The sequence below is a fragment of the Orycteropus afer genome, unplaced genomic scaffold (assembly GCF_000298275.1).
Source record: "Orycteropus afer afer isolate SDZICR_OR568_19922 unplaced genomic scaffold, OryAfe1.0 scaffold00007, whole genome shotgun sequence".
Classification (NCBI taxonomy): domain Eukaryota; kingdom Metazoa; phylum Chordata; class Mammalia; order Tubulidentata; family Orycteropodidae; genus Orycteropus; species Orycteropus afer.
Genome location: NW_006921594.1, coordinates 3,009,920 through 3,027,816, shown reverse-complemented (window position 1 = coordinate 3,027,816; position 17,897 = coordinate 3,009,920). Strand labels below are relative to the sequence as shown.

General features: G+C 37.9%; 1 protein-coding gene across 1 annotated transcript in view; it reads left to right on the top strand.

The window, feature by feature from the left end:
- FOXP2 (forkhead box P2) overlaps window positions 1-17,897 on the top strand; it is a 351,644-nt gene that overhangs the window by 175,631 nt on the left and 158,116 nt on the right. The window contains exon 3 of the mRNA XM_007944055.1: window positions 9,572-9,646. Coding sequence (XP_007942246.1) covers window positions 9,572-9,646 — 75 coding nt within the window. The remainder of the gene's footprint in view (window positions 1-9,571; window positions 9,647-17,897) is intronic.

The following is a 17,897-nucleotide window of genomic DNA, read 5'->3' as shown; positions in this document are numbered from 1 at the left end:
GAGATGGCTGCAAAAAATAGTCTCAAATATAGCAGTGATTGTAAATATGGCACAGGATCAGGCAGCGTTTCATTTTATTGTAGGGTCAGAATGAGTCAGAGTGACTTGACAGCACCTAACAGCAACAACTGCTCTGATAGTGTAGTGCCTAAGGCACCTGACTGCTAACCAGAAGGCTGGCGGTTCAAACCCACCAGCCACTCTTCAGAAGGAAGATGGGGCAATCTACTTCCGTAGTGATACCGCCTTGGAAACCCAAGGAGGGATCGCTATGAGTCGGGTCCAACTCGACAGTACATAACAACAACAGCAACAACAATGCACATTACCTGTCCTTCCCCACCTCCTTCAGAACCTTGTCCAGAACCTGCTGTACATTTGCTATCCCGTTTCTTCAACATCTCTTATGTTTCTATGAGTCTGTCTATCTTTATAAACAAAAACAAGAATGAAAACAAAACAAAAAATCTTATGTCTACCATAGTCTTATATCAGGCAGTCTTCCTAACCTTCTCCTTTCCTTTATCATCAAACTTTTAGAAATAAGTATTTATACTTGAACTTCTATTACTTCTTCAACACTTTATAGTTTGGTTCCTGTCCCTGCTGCCTTTCTGAAATTGCTCTATTGAGTATCCCTGATCACCTTAGATATTTGTATTCAGTCCTCCTTCTGCTGGACTTTGTCAACATCTGAGACTTTTCACATAACTTACCTAACCATTCCTCTTATGTCTTTTGATGACTTTTCCTCTTCCTCTCTATAACTTTTTCTCCTCAATTTCTGTAACAGTGGTGCCAAACACTTGCTGCACATTATCATGGCTTGGAGTACTTGTGGAAAAAAATTCCTGGGTCCCACCCCAGCTTAATTAAATCAGTAACTTGGGGAAATAAGGCCTAGCATCACTATTTATTCAAAGCACTCCAGGTAATGTTGACACATAGTTCAAGTTGAGTACCACTGATCACATGATTTGTCTGCACGACCTTACCTACTCCCTGTGGGGTCACTACCACATAAGGTGGTGATTCTCAGATCTCTATATAGTCTTCTCTCCTGGGTCAAAGTCTGTATACTTAAAGGTCTGCTAGAAACATATACCTGGATGTCCTTTAAACAAACAAAAAAAAAAACAAAAAACTCCACACTCACTGCAACTGGCCACTTTCAACTCATAGCAACCCCCATGAGGTTTCCAAGGCTGTAAATCTTTACAGAAGCAGACGGCCTCATCTTTCTTCCATGGAGCAGCTGGTAGGTTGAAACTACCAACCTTTTAATTAGCAGCCAGATGCCTTAACCATTACTCTTCCAGAGTTCCTTAAAGGATCTCCTTTAATCATCTCTAATTTAGTGTTTCCAAGTGAAACAAATTGCCTTCCACCTTTGTAAATATCCCCTGTATCTTTTTATCTTGGTTAGTGATATCACACTCCATCCTGTGTTCCTCATCCCTCACTCCCTCACACTTTCACTCAGGTGGTCTTCAAAGCCTCTGAAGTTAGTCTCACTTGAAATTGAGTATCCCTCTCTCCTTTTCACTGCTATTACTGTGGTCCATCATGTAATTCATTCTCTAGTATCTTAGGCTGCCACCACCAGTCTTTTCCAGTGCCAGTCTAAACCCATCTGACCATACTTTCATTTGTGTCATTTTATGTTGCTGTTATTTTAAATCTGATTCTGTGTTGTATTAAAAAAAAAAAAAATCTTCTAATTTACCTCAGGATAAACTAGAAAGTTCCTCCATTGGTGTGCAGAACTTTTCATCCTCCCACCATTCCAGCCTGTATCAGGCCCTCTCCCAGCTCTTTTGAATATGAATCTCTAGAAATATGGCTTATATAATATATGGGGTATATGATGCACACACATGGAAAACAAAACAGTTACAATCTAGTTGGTTTCAGCTCATGACTACCTCATGTGCTTCAGAGTGAAACTGGATTCCATAGGAATTTCATTGGTTGTGATCTCTTCAGAAGTAGATTGCCAGGCCTTTCTTCTGAGATGCCTGTGGTGTAATTTAAACCACCAACCTTTTGGTTAGTAGCAGAGTGTTGAACTCTTTGTGCTACCCAGGGCCTCCATATGATACACAATGGTGTTTAAAAGATAAATAAATAAGAAGCAGGACCTTTGAAAATCATTTTATCTCCCTAAACTTCATTTTCCTTCTCTGTAAGATGATTCTTTAATGGCTCCACTAGTCCCCTCAATATCATACTGGTTTTGGGGTCTGTCTCTTCCAGCAGAAGGAAGTAAAGGAAGGCTAACTTCTTCTTCAGGCTTGTTCTTATAGTGACTTTGTCCTCTGAGGTCCGTGGTTCCTGCTTCTTGTTGATTAACTCCTAATGACACAGCAACTAATCTGATCCACTTGCCTGATGAAATACTCAGTGTTTTCCAGACATCATTTCTCTAAGGAAGGATGAAATTGGTGAATTTCCAAAGCTAACACTTTTCTTCCTGATACAACCTGATGGCAACACTGTCCCTGGGACAATTTACATCAGGTGAGATAAATGGCCAAAACTCAGCCAACCAAGCCAGCCAACCTAATAGTTGGAGTGGGAGAAAGACCAATCAATCTTTTAATTGTCAATATTGTTTTAAATTTTCTTTGTATTTTTTTTTCACTGTCAAGTGTCCATGTTTCTTGATAGCTAAACTTTTTTATTATTACTTTTATTCCTTTACAGTGTTGATCACTGTACCATTCTTTTTTTCCCCTGAATATTATAAAACACTCAGTGTTTTCACCATGCTGAAGAAAATTTTGTGGACCCCTTTCAGCCCACCTCAAGAAATAAATTTTAATTTAAAATATTTTGATTTGTTAAGAAAGATCAATATATAATACACATACTAACTATAATACTAACTAAATAAGTACACTATTTTCTATGAAAATTTCCTTTAGCCAACTTTGAAAAATTACCGTCTTTCTTAGAAGTCATTTCACATCGCCACTGAATGCAGAAATACCCATAGTAACTTCTTGCTTTTTCTTCACGAGATTTTAATGCAGATACCATATCTTGGGAAATTTTGCATCCGCTACATTATATAATGGTGCTTTATACATTAAAAGAAAAAAATGTGTTGCCAGCAAGTTGATTCTAACTCATGGAGACCCCATATATTTCAGAGTAGATCTGCCCTATAGAGTTTTCTTGGCTGTAAATTTTTTTTTTTTTTTTTTTTAATTATGACTTGAGTGAAGATTTACAGAGCAAATTCACTCTCCATACAGCAGTTCACATACACTTTGTCTCATGACATTGACCACAGTTTGGCTGTAATCTTTATAAAAGAAGATTGCTGTGTCTTTCTTCTGTGGAAAATATGGGTGGATTTGAACTACCAGAGGAGCTCTGATGACACAGTGCCTAAGGCATTTGACTGCTAACCAGAAGACTGGCAGTTCAATCCACCAGCCACGCCTCGGAAGGAAGGTTGGGCAATCTACTTCCGCAGTGATACTACCTCAGAAACCCAAGGAGGGGTCGCAGCAGTGACTTTGGTTTGGTTTGGTTTGACTACCAGCCTATAGGTTAGTAGTTGAGCACAAACTCTGTTACACCAAAATTTTACTATTTTATACATAGTTTTGTTTGTTGTTTTTGTTAAGTGACATTGAGTCGATTTTTGACTCATAGCTATCCCATGTAACAGAGTAGAACTGTCCTATAAGGAGCTCTGCTGGTGTAGTGGTAAAGCACTTGGCTGCTAACCAGAAGGTTAGTGGTTCAAACCCATCAGCTCCTCTGTGGGAGGAAGATGAGGCCATCCACTTCCATAAAGATTGACACCCTTGGAAACCCAGTGAGGGTTGCTGTGGGTTGGAATCTACTTGATGGTAGTGGGTTGGGTTTGGTTTCCATAGGGTTTACTTGGATAAAATCTTCATAGGTGAAGATGACCAGGTCTTTCTACCTCAGAGCTGCTAGGTGAATTTGAACTGCCAACTTTTTGGTTAGTAGCCAAGTGCTTAACTGTTTTGCTACTCACTTTTAAGCAGTTTTGGTGGTGTAGTGGTTAAAGTATTTGTCTATGAACCAAAGGGTGCTGGTTCAAACCCAGTAACTGCTCTTCTGGAGAAAGATTAGGCAGCCTGCTTCCACAAAGATTTATAGCCTTGGAAACTATGGGACAGTTCTACTCTGACTCTATAGAGTTGCTATGAGTCAGAATCAATTCAATGGCAATGGGTTTGGCTTGTATTTTTAGGGCTCCTTTTATAGATTATAGGTTTAATATTTTATTGTAAGAAAATTGAATGTTGTTGTAAAGCAACAATGATAGCTAATAAATACTAAGTCCATTGGTGTTAGCACTGTCCTAAGTACTTTACAAATTGATATATTTAATAACCCAATGAGGGTGTTATTTATTACCCTGTCCCTTTCTAGAGAGGCCCAGAAAGGCTAAGTAGATTGCTCAAGGTCACAGTGCTAGTAAGTGGTTAAGCCAGCATCTGATCCCCTACATTCAGTCTTCAGAGTGAATATTCTACTGCAGTTCTAAATGACTTACTCTTTATTGTTTTAACAGAACATTTCAGTGATCTATATTTAACTGAAGAACAGATTCTTTCTGAAGTTAATATTGAAAGCCCATCCTAGTACATTGCTCTGGCTTTTCCACTGTTAAAAGGTTCTTTGGCACTTATTCGAAACAGATGCAAACACTTAAGATATCCATTCTCGTTGTGTTTTCCTGTGATTTGCTAGAATATGTCAGGTTGCCTCCAGGAGACCTGTTTTCTAAATGACTGTCTGATTTCATTCTCCTTAATACTCCTGTAGAGACCTATAGCTTCATGGGTCTGTCAGAGCATGGTTGGTTAGAGGTTCACTGGCATTTGTTGCCAACTTTCTGTCTCTTTCTGTAGAAACCTCTAGGGCAGCTACAAGAGGAAGCTGTGTGGGTTGTTTTTGTTTGTTTGTGTGTTTGTTTTTAAAGTACAATTCCTTCAACCAAGCCTCTTGACAAGACACACTGATGGACTAATAGCAGTGGAAAGTTGATTCTCACATACTTTCAACTCCAGGAATTATTAATTAGGAGTTACTTAAAAGCCTTTTCCCTTCAGATGGTTAGCTTTTCTTCTAGGTATTATTCTTCAGTAAACTTAATATTAAGTTGACCTTCTTTTTTCACGAATTTTGCTTTTTAACTTTTTAATTTTTATTGCTCACCCAAATGTTTTGATCACTTCAACTACAAACATTTTATAATTTTCCATGCAAAGTGACATGGACAAGGAAAAATCACTCCACATGCTCAGCAGGGAGTGGTCTGCTTCTCTTGTCTTTAAAAATTAATGATAATGTCATTTTAATATGGTTTATTTACATCTGTAGTAACAAATAGTTTGGCATGGTCAGACAAAAAGTATTTAGTAAAAATTTGATAGGTCATAGATTCTAGAGACACATAAAATGAAAGAAAACAAATCCACTGCCATTGAGTCAATTCTGACTCATAGTGACCCTATAGGACAGAATAGAATTATTGCCATATTTTTCTCCCTTGTTGTGGCTTGTGGATTTGAACCACTGACGTTTAAGTTAGCAGCCAAGTGTGTTAACCACTGTGCTACCAGATCTCCTTAGGCACTCATAAAATAGTGCAAATATGATTAGCACCAAACAGAACATAGTATCTTCTGATGATTCAAGAGATAGTTCAGAACCTTTCATGTCAGGGTTTTCTCCATGTTTATTAGTTAAAATTATATTTGAAAAATGTTTGAGAAACAAAGATGGTATGTTTAGATTATATGTACCCAGATTCACTGCAATAACGTTACCAAGTTTTTTAAGTTAACAATTGGGGAACTGTACCATTGTGTCTCACAGTGAAGCCCCGGGCTAACTCCACCCCAAAGCTCCAAACTATAGGAAAAAGCTAGTGAAAACTCTCCTTATAAAGAGGCCCTTCTGATGCTTTGGCATATGTATCCTGCAAAGGGTTTCCAAGGCAATTGACTTTAAGTATCCTTTTAAAGATAATTGTTATTGTTAGGTGCCATCAAGTTAGTTCCAACTCAGAGCGACCCTGTATATAACAGAATGAAACGCTGCGGGTCCGGCATCATCATCTCAGTTGTTGCTGTGTTTGAACCCAGTGTTCCACCACTGTATCAGTTCATCTCACTGAGAGTTTTCCTCTTTTTGGCTAACCCTCACTTTATCAAGCGTGATGTTCTTCTCCAGGGACTGGGCCCTCCGGATAACATGCCTGAAGTACAGGAGGCAACATCTCATGAGCCTCGCTTCTAAGCAGAATTCTGGCTGTACTTCTTCCAAGACAGATTTATTTCTACTTTTGGCAGCTGATGGTATACTTAATATTCTTCACCAACACTATAATTCAAATGCATCACACTTTCTTTGGTCTTCTTTATTCATTGTCCAGCTTTCTTATGCATATGACACAATTAAAAATACTATGGCTTGGGTCAGGTGCACCTGTCTTCAAACTGACATCTTTGTTCTTAAACACTTTACAGAGGTCTTTTGCAGCAGATTTGCCCAATGCAGTATGTTGTTTGATTTCTTAATTATTGTTTTCATTGGCATTGATTGTAAAATGAAATCCTTGATAACATCAATCTTTTCTCCATTTATTGTGATATAGCTTATTAGCCCAGTTGCACAGACCGACATTTGTTTTCTTTATGTTGAGGTGTCACCCATACTGAGGGTTTTGGTCTTGGATCTTCATCAATAAGGGCTTCAAATCCACTTCATTTTCAGCTAACAAGGTATGGTCATCTGCATATTGCAGGTTGTTAATGAGTATTTCCCCAATTCTGATGCTGTGTTCTTCATGTAGTCCAGCTTCTTGGATTATTTGCTCAACATAGAGATTGAATATGTGTTGAAATGATACAGCCTAATACGTACATTTCCTGATTTTAAACCACACAGTATCCCTTGTTCTGTTCAAATGACTGCATCTAGGTTTATGGCCAAGTTCCTCATGATCACAATTAAGTGTTCTAGAACTCCCATTCTTTGAAATATTGTCCATAATGTGCTGTGATCTCCACAGTCAAATGCCTTTGCATAGTCAGTAAAACACCGGTAAACATGTTTCTGATATTCTCCACTTTCTACCATGATCTGTCTGATATCAGCAATGATATTCCTATTTCCACATCCTCCTCTGAATCCAGGTTGCATTTCTGATGGTTCTCTGTCTAGGCACTGCTACAGCCATTCTTTGAATTATCTTCAGCAAAGTTTTATTTGAGTATGATATTGTTTGATGATTGCCGCATTCTGTTGGATCACTTTTCTTTGGGATGGGCACAAATAGGGATCTCTTCCAGTTGGTTTGCTGGGCCATTGTCTTCCAAATTTTTTGGCATAGTTGAGTGCCTCCAGTGATAAAGTCATGTGTGGGAACATTTCAGTTGGTATCCCATCAATTCCTAGGGCTTTGTTTTTTGCCAGTGCCTTCAGTGCAGCTTGAACCCTTTCATTCCATAGCACCTTGTGCATATTTTTATCACTGTACTTTTACATTGTCTCTAATGCTTTCTGTTTAAGTGTTCCTCTCCCCTATTAAAACAAAATTACTAGAGCTGAGACCTCCTTCTCACTGTGTGCTACCTTCCGACCCTGTGACTAATATGGCAGATCTTCTACATCTCAGTATCTTTTGATAATGTTGAAGACACAAATTATGATATTTTATTTAATTTGGGTATGCTTGCATGAGTTTAAGATGGTGTCACTTATATTCGGAGTTTAATTCTCACTGTTAAATATACTGTCATGACAGGTTAGAGTTGTTATCACCTTCACTTGTTTTTTGTTTTATGTAGATGAATGTCTCTCTGAGGTTTTTTTGTTAATCTCTTCATTGTTAGGGTATGAAGCAGCATTTCATTTTTTAGGATGCTTATGACCTCGTTAAATAATAGTCCAAAAATTGTGTGGCTTGTTTTGATTTTAACCAAAGTTACAGCTGCCTAGCTGTAAAGCAGTCAGTTTCTCTTATTATGACTAGTTCTTCAACTTGTACTGTTTTAAATTGCCTGCAATTAGCATATTTCAACCTTATTTTTAGGTTTAAATTGCAGTGTGAGAGTGTACTCTCCTCTTAGCTAATTAGTGCTATCAAGGAACAGTAGGTTACCTCATTAGTACCATGTGCATTTAATTAAAGAAGAGAAAATTGGAGTTAACCTCATAGTTAATATTTTCACAGAGTGCTACAATGCCAACACCTTCAATTGGAGTCACACCCCTGTGTATCTAATTATGCACTGGTGCCAAATAAGGTTAGCAAGGGTCCTATAAGGCTGTTGACAAAATAATTTAGATGAAAACGTGTTTGTTGGATTCTGACAGTAAAATATAACTTGAACAATTTTCTCCCAATCCTCTCCCAATGCCAGCATCAGGTGACACACTTCTTCATAGGGAACAGACGGAAAGGGATATTTGGGAAGCCATTTTTCCTGTTTGAATTAATGTTGCTCTTACCTTGAAGAAAATGGCATATAGTCATGTAAAGCATATACAATCCGATTCTTAAACACAGCCCCTGAACTTCAGAGATGTATTTGAAAAGAATTATTTATAAGATGTAATATTTACATGCATCAAACCACTACAAATACTCCCTGACACTCGCACCACATCCTTCCTTGCTTTTCTTCTTTTCTGGTATAGTCATAATTTCCCTTGTGTATCTTGTGAATGGGGATCATCCTTTCATATCATACGTGAAGTCTAAGGATGTGTTGTCACATGGTCTATTCAAATGCACTGTAATCCTTTTGCCCTTCAGACAAAATCTTTGAAATGTCTAATGCTACTTAGGTAAAAAATGACATTCCATGTCATTTATCAATAAATAATCACTTTGCTTTTACAGATAAAAATGTGAACTATATATGTGAGTGTATAGAGTAGTTTTCAGTGCAAATAGCACAATTCAACAGGTTTAACCAGATTTTGGAGCTTGCTCCTTAGTCTTTAATATATTTTAATGACAGTAGTTGTGTTGCAGTGATACATGACTAAGGTAGTTTATTTAAAGGGATTCTTGTGATTGCTCTCACATTTCATGACAAGATTATGATCATTTGTATTGGTTATAATCAACTAGGAGTGGTTAGTTTTTTTCACAATTAAATATCAATAATTAAAGTTTTGAAAACAAAGACTATCCCATACTCTAACATCCCAGTGCTATTTAAATCTCTAGGAGTATTTATAAACATTGGCCATAATTTTAGCTCTAGAAGTGGGAAGTGAAGCTCTTAAGGCAGAATCATGGTAGATAATGAATTATTGGTTATTAGTGAATCCTTTGTGATTCAAATATTCAACTTCACAACTGGCAAGTTATTTCTTCTTCTTCTTCTTCTTTTTAATTTATATCAGTACTGGAAATAAGATATAATGGAATAGTCTTGTCTATGTTGACATACCAGGATAATATAAAAACATTTTTTTAAAAAATAATAATGTACATTATTAGCCTAAGCCTTAGAGTGGGGGAAGAATGCCAAATTCTCATTCTCTTTGTTTAATCTAGGCATTGCTTCCAGAAACAAAATTAAGTGTCTGTGGCCTCTCTTCTGGCGATGGGTATCCTCACAACACATTTGCAGTAAGTTACACTGGACAATGTAGAAATTCAGCTATTAAGCACAAGGCCATGGACTCAGTCTCACTCAATAGATTATTTGTGACTTTCTATTAGCCACTCCTGTCCATTGGTGCAGACAATCAAGAGATGACAATTAGTTGGTTTTCTGTTACTTCATGTATTTTCACTTCAATTATGTTTTATCAGATATACAGTTCACAGTTTCTGGGAGCTGATCCCTTTAAAGTTTACTGTAAATACATAAAGACATAGATTGATATCATCACCATATATTTTCTTGAATTTTTAGGTATAATTTGATGAGATAGTGGTAATATGCAGAAAATAAGCAGCTGGAGTTGAGGAATTGATATGTTACGGAAAGATTGCTGTTCCATGCTCTATAAGTTGCCATATAAATATGCCAAGGCTTTTATTTTTAATGTAGTCTGTCATTAGAACCCTTGGACTATAATATTCCATGGGAATTGCTTTTGTGACCCAGTTCACTTACCATTTAGCCTTGGGAATGAATATAATCCTGCTGTGTTCATGCAAAAAATTTTAAATAAAACAATTTAATGTTTCTGTTTACCATGGGCCCTACCTATATTCTTCAGAAATCTCTAAATACATAAAATCTTATAGTTTCATATGCAGAATAATCTTATTTCCTTATATAATTGATGTATTTATGATGTATTCTATGAGCTAATAGGAGCTCTGGTAGTGTATTGCCTAAACCACTTGACTACTAACCAGAAGGCTGGCAGTTCAAACTCACCAGCTGCTCCTCGGAAGGAAGTTTGGGCAGTCTACTTGCATAGTGATACTGCCTCAGAAACCCAAGGAGGATGCTGTGAGTCGGATCCGACTCCATGGCACAAAACAACAGCAACAACAACACTATAAGCTAAAGAAATCCTAACTGACTCAGGCAAAATAAATGCTTTAATTATTTTACACTCTGTTGGTGCAATGGTTAAGCGCTCAGCTGCTAACCAAAAGGTGAGTGAGTCAAATTCACTGGGGACTCCTGGGGGGGAGTGAGCTACTTCCATAAATATTACAGCCTATGGAACCTTATGAGACTCTTCTAGTCTGGCCTGTAGTGTCGCTATGAGTCAGAATCAACTTGGAAACACCTCACAACAACAATATCGGACATAATATTGGAGTCTCTGGCTAGCGCAAATGGTTAACATGATTGACTGATAACCACAACATTGAAGGTTCAAGTCTACCCAGAGGCACCTCAGAATAAAGGCCTGATGGTCTACTTTAGAAAAATTAGCCATCAAAAACTCTTAGGGAGCACAGTTCTACGGTGACACACATGGGGTTGCCATAAGTCACAATTAACTCCACAGCAACTTCAGGGAGATGTGTGTGTATATGTATATGTGTGTGTATATATGTGTGTGTGTGTGTGTGTGTGGTGGTTAAGGTTATGTGTCAACTTGGCTAGGCCTGGTTTTCAGTGGCTGGGCAGCTGGATATAGTTATTCCCCGTGATGAGACTGGTAATCAACTCCATGCTGAGATCTGCTATCAGTAGTTGCCTTAGGGATGTGGCCTGCTTCCAGTAGATAAGGATAAGCTTGGAGAAAGGTCTCTAAACTTTTTGGCATGCTTGAACCCTGCATTTAGCCAAGTCGTCATTCAGTAGCCTGCCATGTTGCCTGCCAATCTTGAGACTGTTTCTGGACTTGAACTAGTGGCCTGCCTTGTTGCTTGATAATCTTGGGATTGTGCCATTTCACTTGTCAACCTTGGTTTTGTCAGCCTCAGCAACCAGCAGCTGCCTGAGTTAAGAGAAGCCTCTAACTCCAGCAGGCAGAGAGCAAGAGGCAGAGCTAAAGCCCCTAGAGAGGAGCCTTTTCCCAGCCCCTAAAGCTGACACTTTGAACTTGGACTTCTGGCTGCCTAAACTGTAAGCGAATAAATCCTTGTTTGCTAAAGCCATACCCTTGTGGTATTTTCTTGTAGAGCAATACTAGATAACTAAAACATTTTACAGTTTTATACACACACACACATACACACACACATATCATAACTTACAATTGCTAGAACACATTAACATGCTTATTAACAAATAATAACTGCCTTCCTGAACAAAGAAATACCTAATCCATATCTTGGTTAAAAAAAATACAAAAGCATTTTCCATGAAAATACTGGGAAGTTCTTGTGAAATGCTAGACTTTGTAGAAAATAGAAAACATTTTTACATGTGATCCAAAAGTAAACTTAGAGGTGGTCAAAACAATCCATGTATTATCATATAGAAATGATTACTACAGAGGATTGGTAATAACTGAAGCAAGTTTTATGATTATCTGAAATTATCTGGTTTATGGCCTCATACATTTTAAAGTGTTGAGACTGCCTGAGCTGTTTTTTTGTTTGTTTGTTTGTTTGTTTTTTAATAATGATAACATTTCAAAAAATAGCAAAATTAAAAACTGGAGAGGGGCTTTATTTTCAGTTTTGCTGAAATGATATAATTAAATTTACGTGAAAGACTGAAATGATCTTTGAGTATATTCTGTATATTTAAATTTTGAGTTTCAAAAATAATTAGATACTTAATAAAGAGATTCACCCACAAATACACTTTATGTTTTAAAAAATAACATATTAAAAATGGGGCAGTTCCTAACTGTTAACACTTTTCCGTAAAAGCATCACAATAGAAAAACTGTTTTCAAGAGACTGAAGAGTTGGCTGGCTTAACTACTAATAGTGTCTGTTCTTTATCTTAAATTACTTCTACCATTTAAAATAATAATAATTCTCTATTCCATAGACATAAAAAGAAATCTACAACATCAGATCTTTATATTTTCACTGACTTATTTCCAGAAAGAAAATGAGACATAAATAAATTAGTTGACTCACCAGAGGCCATGTGATTCTTCCATGGCAATGCTGAACTCTTAGCTCATGTTTGTTATCAACTGTCTTTCCAAAACTAAAAACCATTATCAAATTGTTCTGGGCTGCCTCATGGCACAAGGTTTAAGCATTTGGCTGCTAATTGAAAGGTTGGTGGTTTAAACCTACCAGCTGCTCTGTGAGAGAAAGATGTAGCAGTCTGCTTCCAGAAAAGTTTATAGCTTTGGAAATCCTGCGGGCAGTTCTGTTTTGCCCTATAAGGTCACTGTCAATGGCAATGGATGGGCCTCCATCAGTGGATGTACAATGGCCAGTGGTGGGGAAGGTGGGAACATGTCAGTGCCTGTACCAGATTTGTGTTATCCCTGCAGTCCAGTAAACCAAATACGGCAAATTATTCAAGTGTCTTTATAAGCATATTTATTTGATTCACAACACAAGCAAACATTATTTAAATATTAAGTAGGTACTTATTTTCCTATATTGATTATGTTGGATACAAGTGTTCTCCAAACAAAATCACTATATAATGTGATATAGCATCAAGAGACAAAGTAAAGATAATAGCATTATTCATTGTTGACAATTTCTGTGTGATGGGCATAGCATGTTCTTAGTAGTCATTAACTATGAAAGTATCAGTTTTCTTGCGTGGTGCTATAGCAAGTTAGGAGCACCATCCCATTCTGGTGGGCAAAAGGAAGAAAGGTATAGATGTTGTCCGTTGCCATGGAGTTGATTCCGTTAGAACTGCTCCCCAGGGTTTTCAGGGCCGTGACCTTTCAGAAGCAGACCCCCAAGCCTATCTTTGGAGACTCCCCTGCCAACCTTTCAGCTAATAGTTGAGTGCTTCACCATTTGTGCCACCACTAAAGCCAGCTACGTGCCTTTATCATTTATATTACTAAACAGAATAAATGGTTAATTATTGTAATAATTCTCTATTATGTTTTTGAAATTCTACCTACTATCATATCAATAGATTATTTTAATAACATACATATTTTTCCATGGTTGGTTAACCTTCACAAATATAAAGCCAAAATTTTCAAGTATATGTTCCTAATTGGGAAGTTGAATTAATTTTTATTCCTACCTTCCCACTAACTTCACTTGAAAAATAAAAATCCCTTAAGTTTACTAACACAGAAGGAAGATTGGACATTCTACTTCTGTAGTGATACAGCCTTGGAAAGCCAAGAAGGAGTCCCTATGAGTCAGATCCAACTCAACAGCAGTGAGAGTAAGAAGTTTGTTAACAAGTCTGAGGTAAATTGCCATGAATTATAGAAAAATAAGTCATGTAAAATGATCAGATAAGAAGTAAGAAATATTGAATATTTGGTTTGAAACAGATGCCAAATGCTCTCCATTCCATCCTCTTTCAGGTATTTATTGTATCAAATTACTAGCAAAGAAGCCAGTAAAATATATATTTCAGAAGGGAATTTTTCTGAGTATGGCATCTCCCTGTTATCACATTGTTGAACACTAGTGGGATCTCTGGTAGTATAGTGCCTAAGGCGCTTGACTGCTCACCAGAAGGCTGGCGGTTCAAACCTGCCAGCCACTCCTCAGAAAGAAGATGGGACAATCTACTTCCATAGTGATACTGCCTCGGAAGCCCAAGGAGGAATCGCTATGAATCGGGTCTGACTCAATGGCACATAACAACAACAACAACAGTGATATTTTCATGTACCTGTTAATACATAATATTTATTGCCTCTAGTAATGCATTATAATATTGGGCAGTGACTTTATCAGCTCTCATAATGTCTACCTGGAAATTTTAATCTTTAATTCTATCTGCCCACTCTGCCTTCGAAAGAACCAAACTCACTGCCATCAAGTTGATTCAACTCTTAGCAACCCCTCCCTGGGTTTCTGAGGTGGTATCTCTATGGAAGTAGATTGCCCAATCTTCCTTTTGAGGAGTGGCTGGTGGGTTGAACCACCAGCCTTCTGGTTAGCAGTCAAATGCCTTAGGCACTATCTACCAGAGTTCCCATCTACCTGTTGTAGTTAGAAGAAATGTTTGGCTATGTATGACATATTTTGAATATTTTAAGATACCCATACAACATCCTAAATATAATTTCAAAAAAAATTTAATTGTAATTTGGGTGAAAGTTTCCAGATCAATTTCCCATTGAACCATTCATACGCATTTTGTTTCATGACATCGATTGCAATTCCCACAATGTAACAGCTCTCTTCCGACTTCCTCCCTGTGGTTCCTTTTGCCCTGTGTCCTTCTGCCCTATGCATTCTTGCCCTCTGTGCCATCTCTCTGGGCAAATGTTGCCCTTGTGATCTTCGTAGTTAATTGTTCTAAGGAGTGTGCCTACCTGGTATAATTGTTCACCTTGTAGGCCTGTCTATTGCTTGGCTAAGAGTTAAGCCAAACAATAGAATGAGTTCAATTCCAGGTCTAAAGGGTGACTAGGGGCCATAATCTTAGGATTTTTCCCCATCTCAGACCAATAAGCCTGGTCTTTTCTATAATTTTGAATTTTGTTTCACATTTTTCTCCCTCTGTTCATGATCTCCAATTTTGATCCCTTTCCAGGTTGTTGGCAGTGGTACTGGGCACCATCTAGTTCTTCTGGTCTCAGGGTCATGTGGGCTGAGTTTCTCATGGTCTGTTAGTCCTTTGAACTAATTTTTTCCATGTATCTTTGATTTTCTCCGCCCTACTCTGCTCTGGAAAAGGATAGACCAATTGTTGCATCTTAGATGGCAGCTTGTAACTTTTTAAGATCTCAGTCCCTACTCACCAAAGTAGAACAGTGTTTTTCTGTAGTATGTTACCAAATGAACTTGACATCCCCTGTGACCATGGTCTCAAACCCTCGGGCCTGCAGCTGCCTCCCTCAGGACGTTTGGCAGTGGCTAAGAAGTTATCCTAACTCTGTCCCCTGTTCGCTCTATTATATATGTATGGACACTCTTATAGCGTATACAAATACATTTATGGAAATATCCCCTGCCAAAACTATATGTGGTCATGGGTACATAAGAAGTACAGGCAGCAAAGGTTAATACTTTTACATACATAATACTGTATTATCAGTAATAACAAACATTAATCTGTGGGTGGTGGATACATAGGTAAAGAGGCAAGATGATCAGGTATGGATAGGCGAATAAGAATATACCCATAACTTTGAATTTTATAGGAAAAAAATACTATGTTCTGGCTTTAAAAGACAGTAGATAACGAGAGTAAGTATAATTGCAAGAGAATACTCTTCAGTAGTTGCATTTTACACTCACTTTTTCAAATTGTTTATTGTTTACAATCTGGGGGGGAAAGACACTTATTTTACTTTTCTTTCAAACTTTAATGCTAGGGTAGATGCTTTCTTTTCCTGTTATTTCAAACAGCTTTCCAAATGTCTACCTCTGTCAAAATCCTATATTCCTCTCTCCGTTTTTCCTGGCTCTCAGTAGCAACCTGAGCTACTCAGTGACTCGATAACACAGCATCTATTGACTCTTCATCTGTCTGAATGGCCTCATTAACACGTACCTGGTAGCGTAGTGCCTAAGGCACTTGCCTGCTAACCAGAAGGCTGGCGGTTCAAACCTACCAGCCGCTCCTCGGAAGGAAAATTGGGTAATCTACTTCCATAGTGATACTGCCTCAGAAACCCAACGAGGGGTCACTATGAGTCAGGTCCGACTTGAGGGCATATAACAACCACAACATAAACTTATTGGTAGTCTTGCTTACAGATGTTTGCATTTAAGTTACTAGTGTTTTTCATAGGGCTGTGCTTGTTAGCTCTAATTGTGAAGGCAATTGTGTTGAATGCTTAGGCTCTTTGTCTTTTTTATTTTGTTTTCAAAACGTTTATCGTTAGACCAAATGAATCTTTTGATGAGACAAAATTGGTAGACCTATAAACAAAAAAGGAGCTCTGGTGGCACAGTAGTTAAAGCGTTTGGCTTCTAATCAAAAGGTTGGTGCTTCAAACCACCAACCATTCCACAGGAGAAAGATGAAGCAGTCTGATTCTGTAAAGATTTACACCCTTGGAAGCCCTATGGGGCAGTTCTACTCTGTCCTGGAGGGTTGCTGAGTCAGAATCGACTCCAGTGGCAGTGGTTATAAACTAAAAACAAGATTTGACTCGCTTTGGTCAAGCTGGTTTACATCTCATTCAAATTAAATCACTTTGACTACATATGATATTTTCCCTGCAGGTCTTTATTTTGTCTAATTGCCTCCTGAAAGTTTGACCTGGATGGAGATTGTGGTTTGAGGGAATTGAAGAAAAGAGGATAGTGAAGAATCTCTCTCTGTTCCAAATCTCTCCCTCTCTTTTTAGTCTTTTTATGATTTCTGTCCAATGTTAATTCACATATATATTTGGTATTTACAGTAAAAGAGGCATCCATTCAGTCATGGCTCAGACAAAGGAAGATGTTCCCCTCTGAGAAGGAAGTCTCTATATTCACTAATTTAGGTTGAATACTGGGCTGTGTACGTAAGGCACCCTGGTGGCTCACAATTAAGGGCTTGGACGGTAACCAGAAGGCTGGTGGTTGAAACCCACCCAGAGGCTCTGCAGGAGAAAGTCCTGGAGATTTGCTCTTTAAAGATTCCAACTCATAGTGACCCTACAGGACAGAATAGAACTGCCTCATAGGGTTTCCAATTCTATAAATCTTTAAGTAAGTAGACGTCTACATCTCTCTCCTGAGGAGAAGCTGGTGGGTTTGAACTGCCAACTTTTAGTCATTTAACCACTGCACCAGCAGGTCTCCCCCTGTGAAGATTACAGCCGAGAAAACCCATTGAGACAGTTCTACTCTGTCACATGAGGTATGAATCTAAATTGACTTGACGGCACCTAGCAGCAATTGGGCTATGTAAGTTGTTCATCAGTGTTATCCAGGTGTTTTCTGATTCAGTAAGTGAGTGAAGAACCCTGCCTTACCACATCTTAATTTGTTCCTTCCAGTATCCAAGGAAAATTGTGGCCAAAGGAGTGTCAGAATAATTGAATGTCCTCTCATTGCACTGACTGTATGTAGTAAAGCAAATGAAGAAACAAAGTTAGGAAATAACATATGATAATGCCAGGTTACCGCCATTGTTTTCTTTCTCCTCTAATATAAATGTATTCATCAGAGACTAATCAGAGCTTGGAGATAAATTTCTGTTTATTAGTAATATTAATAGTTTTTATTAACATGCTGTAGACAATCAGGGATGAATGTGTGTTGTTATTATTATTATTATTATTTTAGAATATCCCTATAAAAGGAGCTCTGGTAGCATAGTACCTAAGTCACTGCTAACTGCTAACCAGAAGGCTGGCAGTTCAAACCCACCAGCTACTCCTCAGAAGAAAGGTTG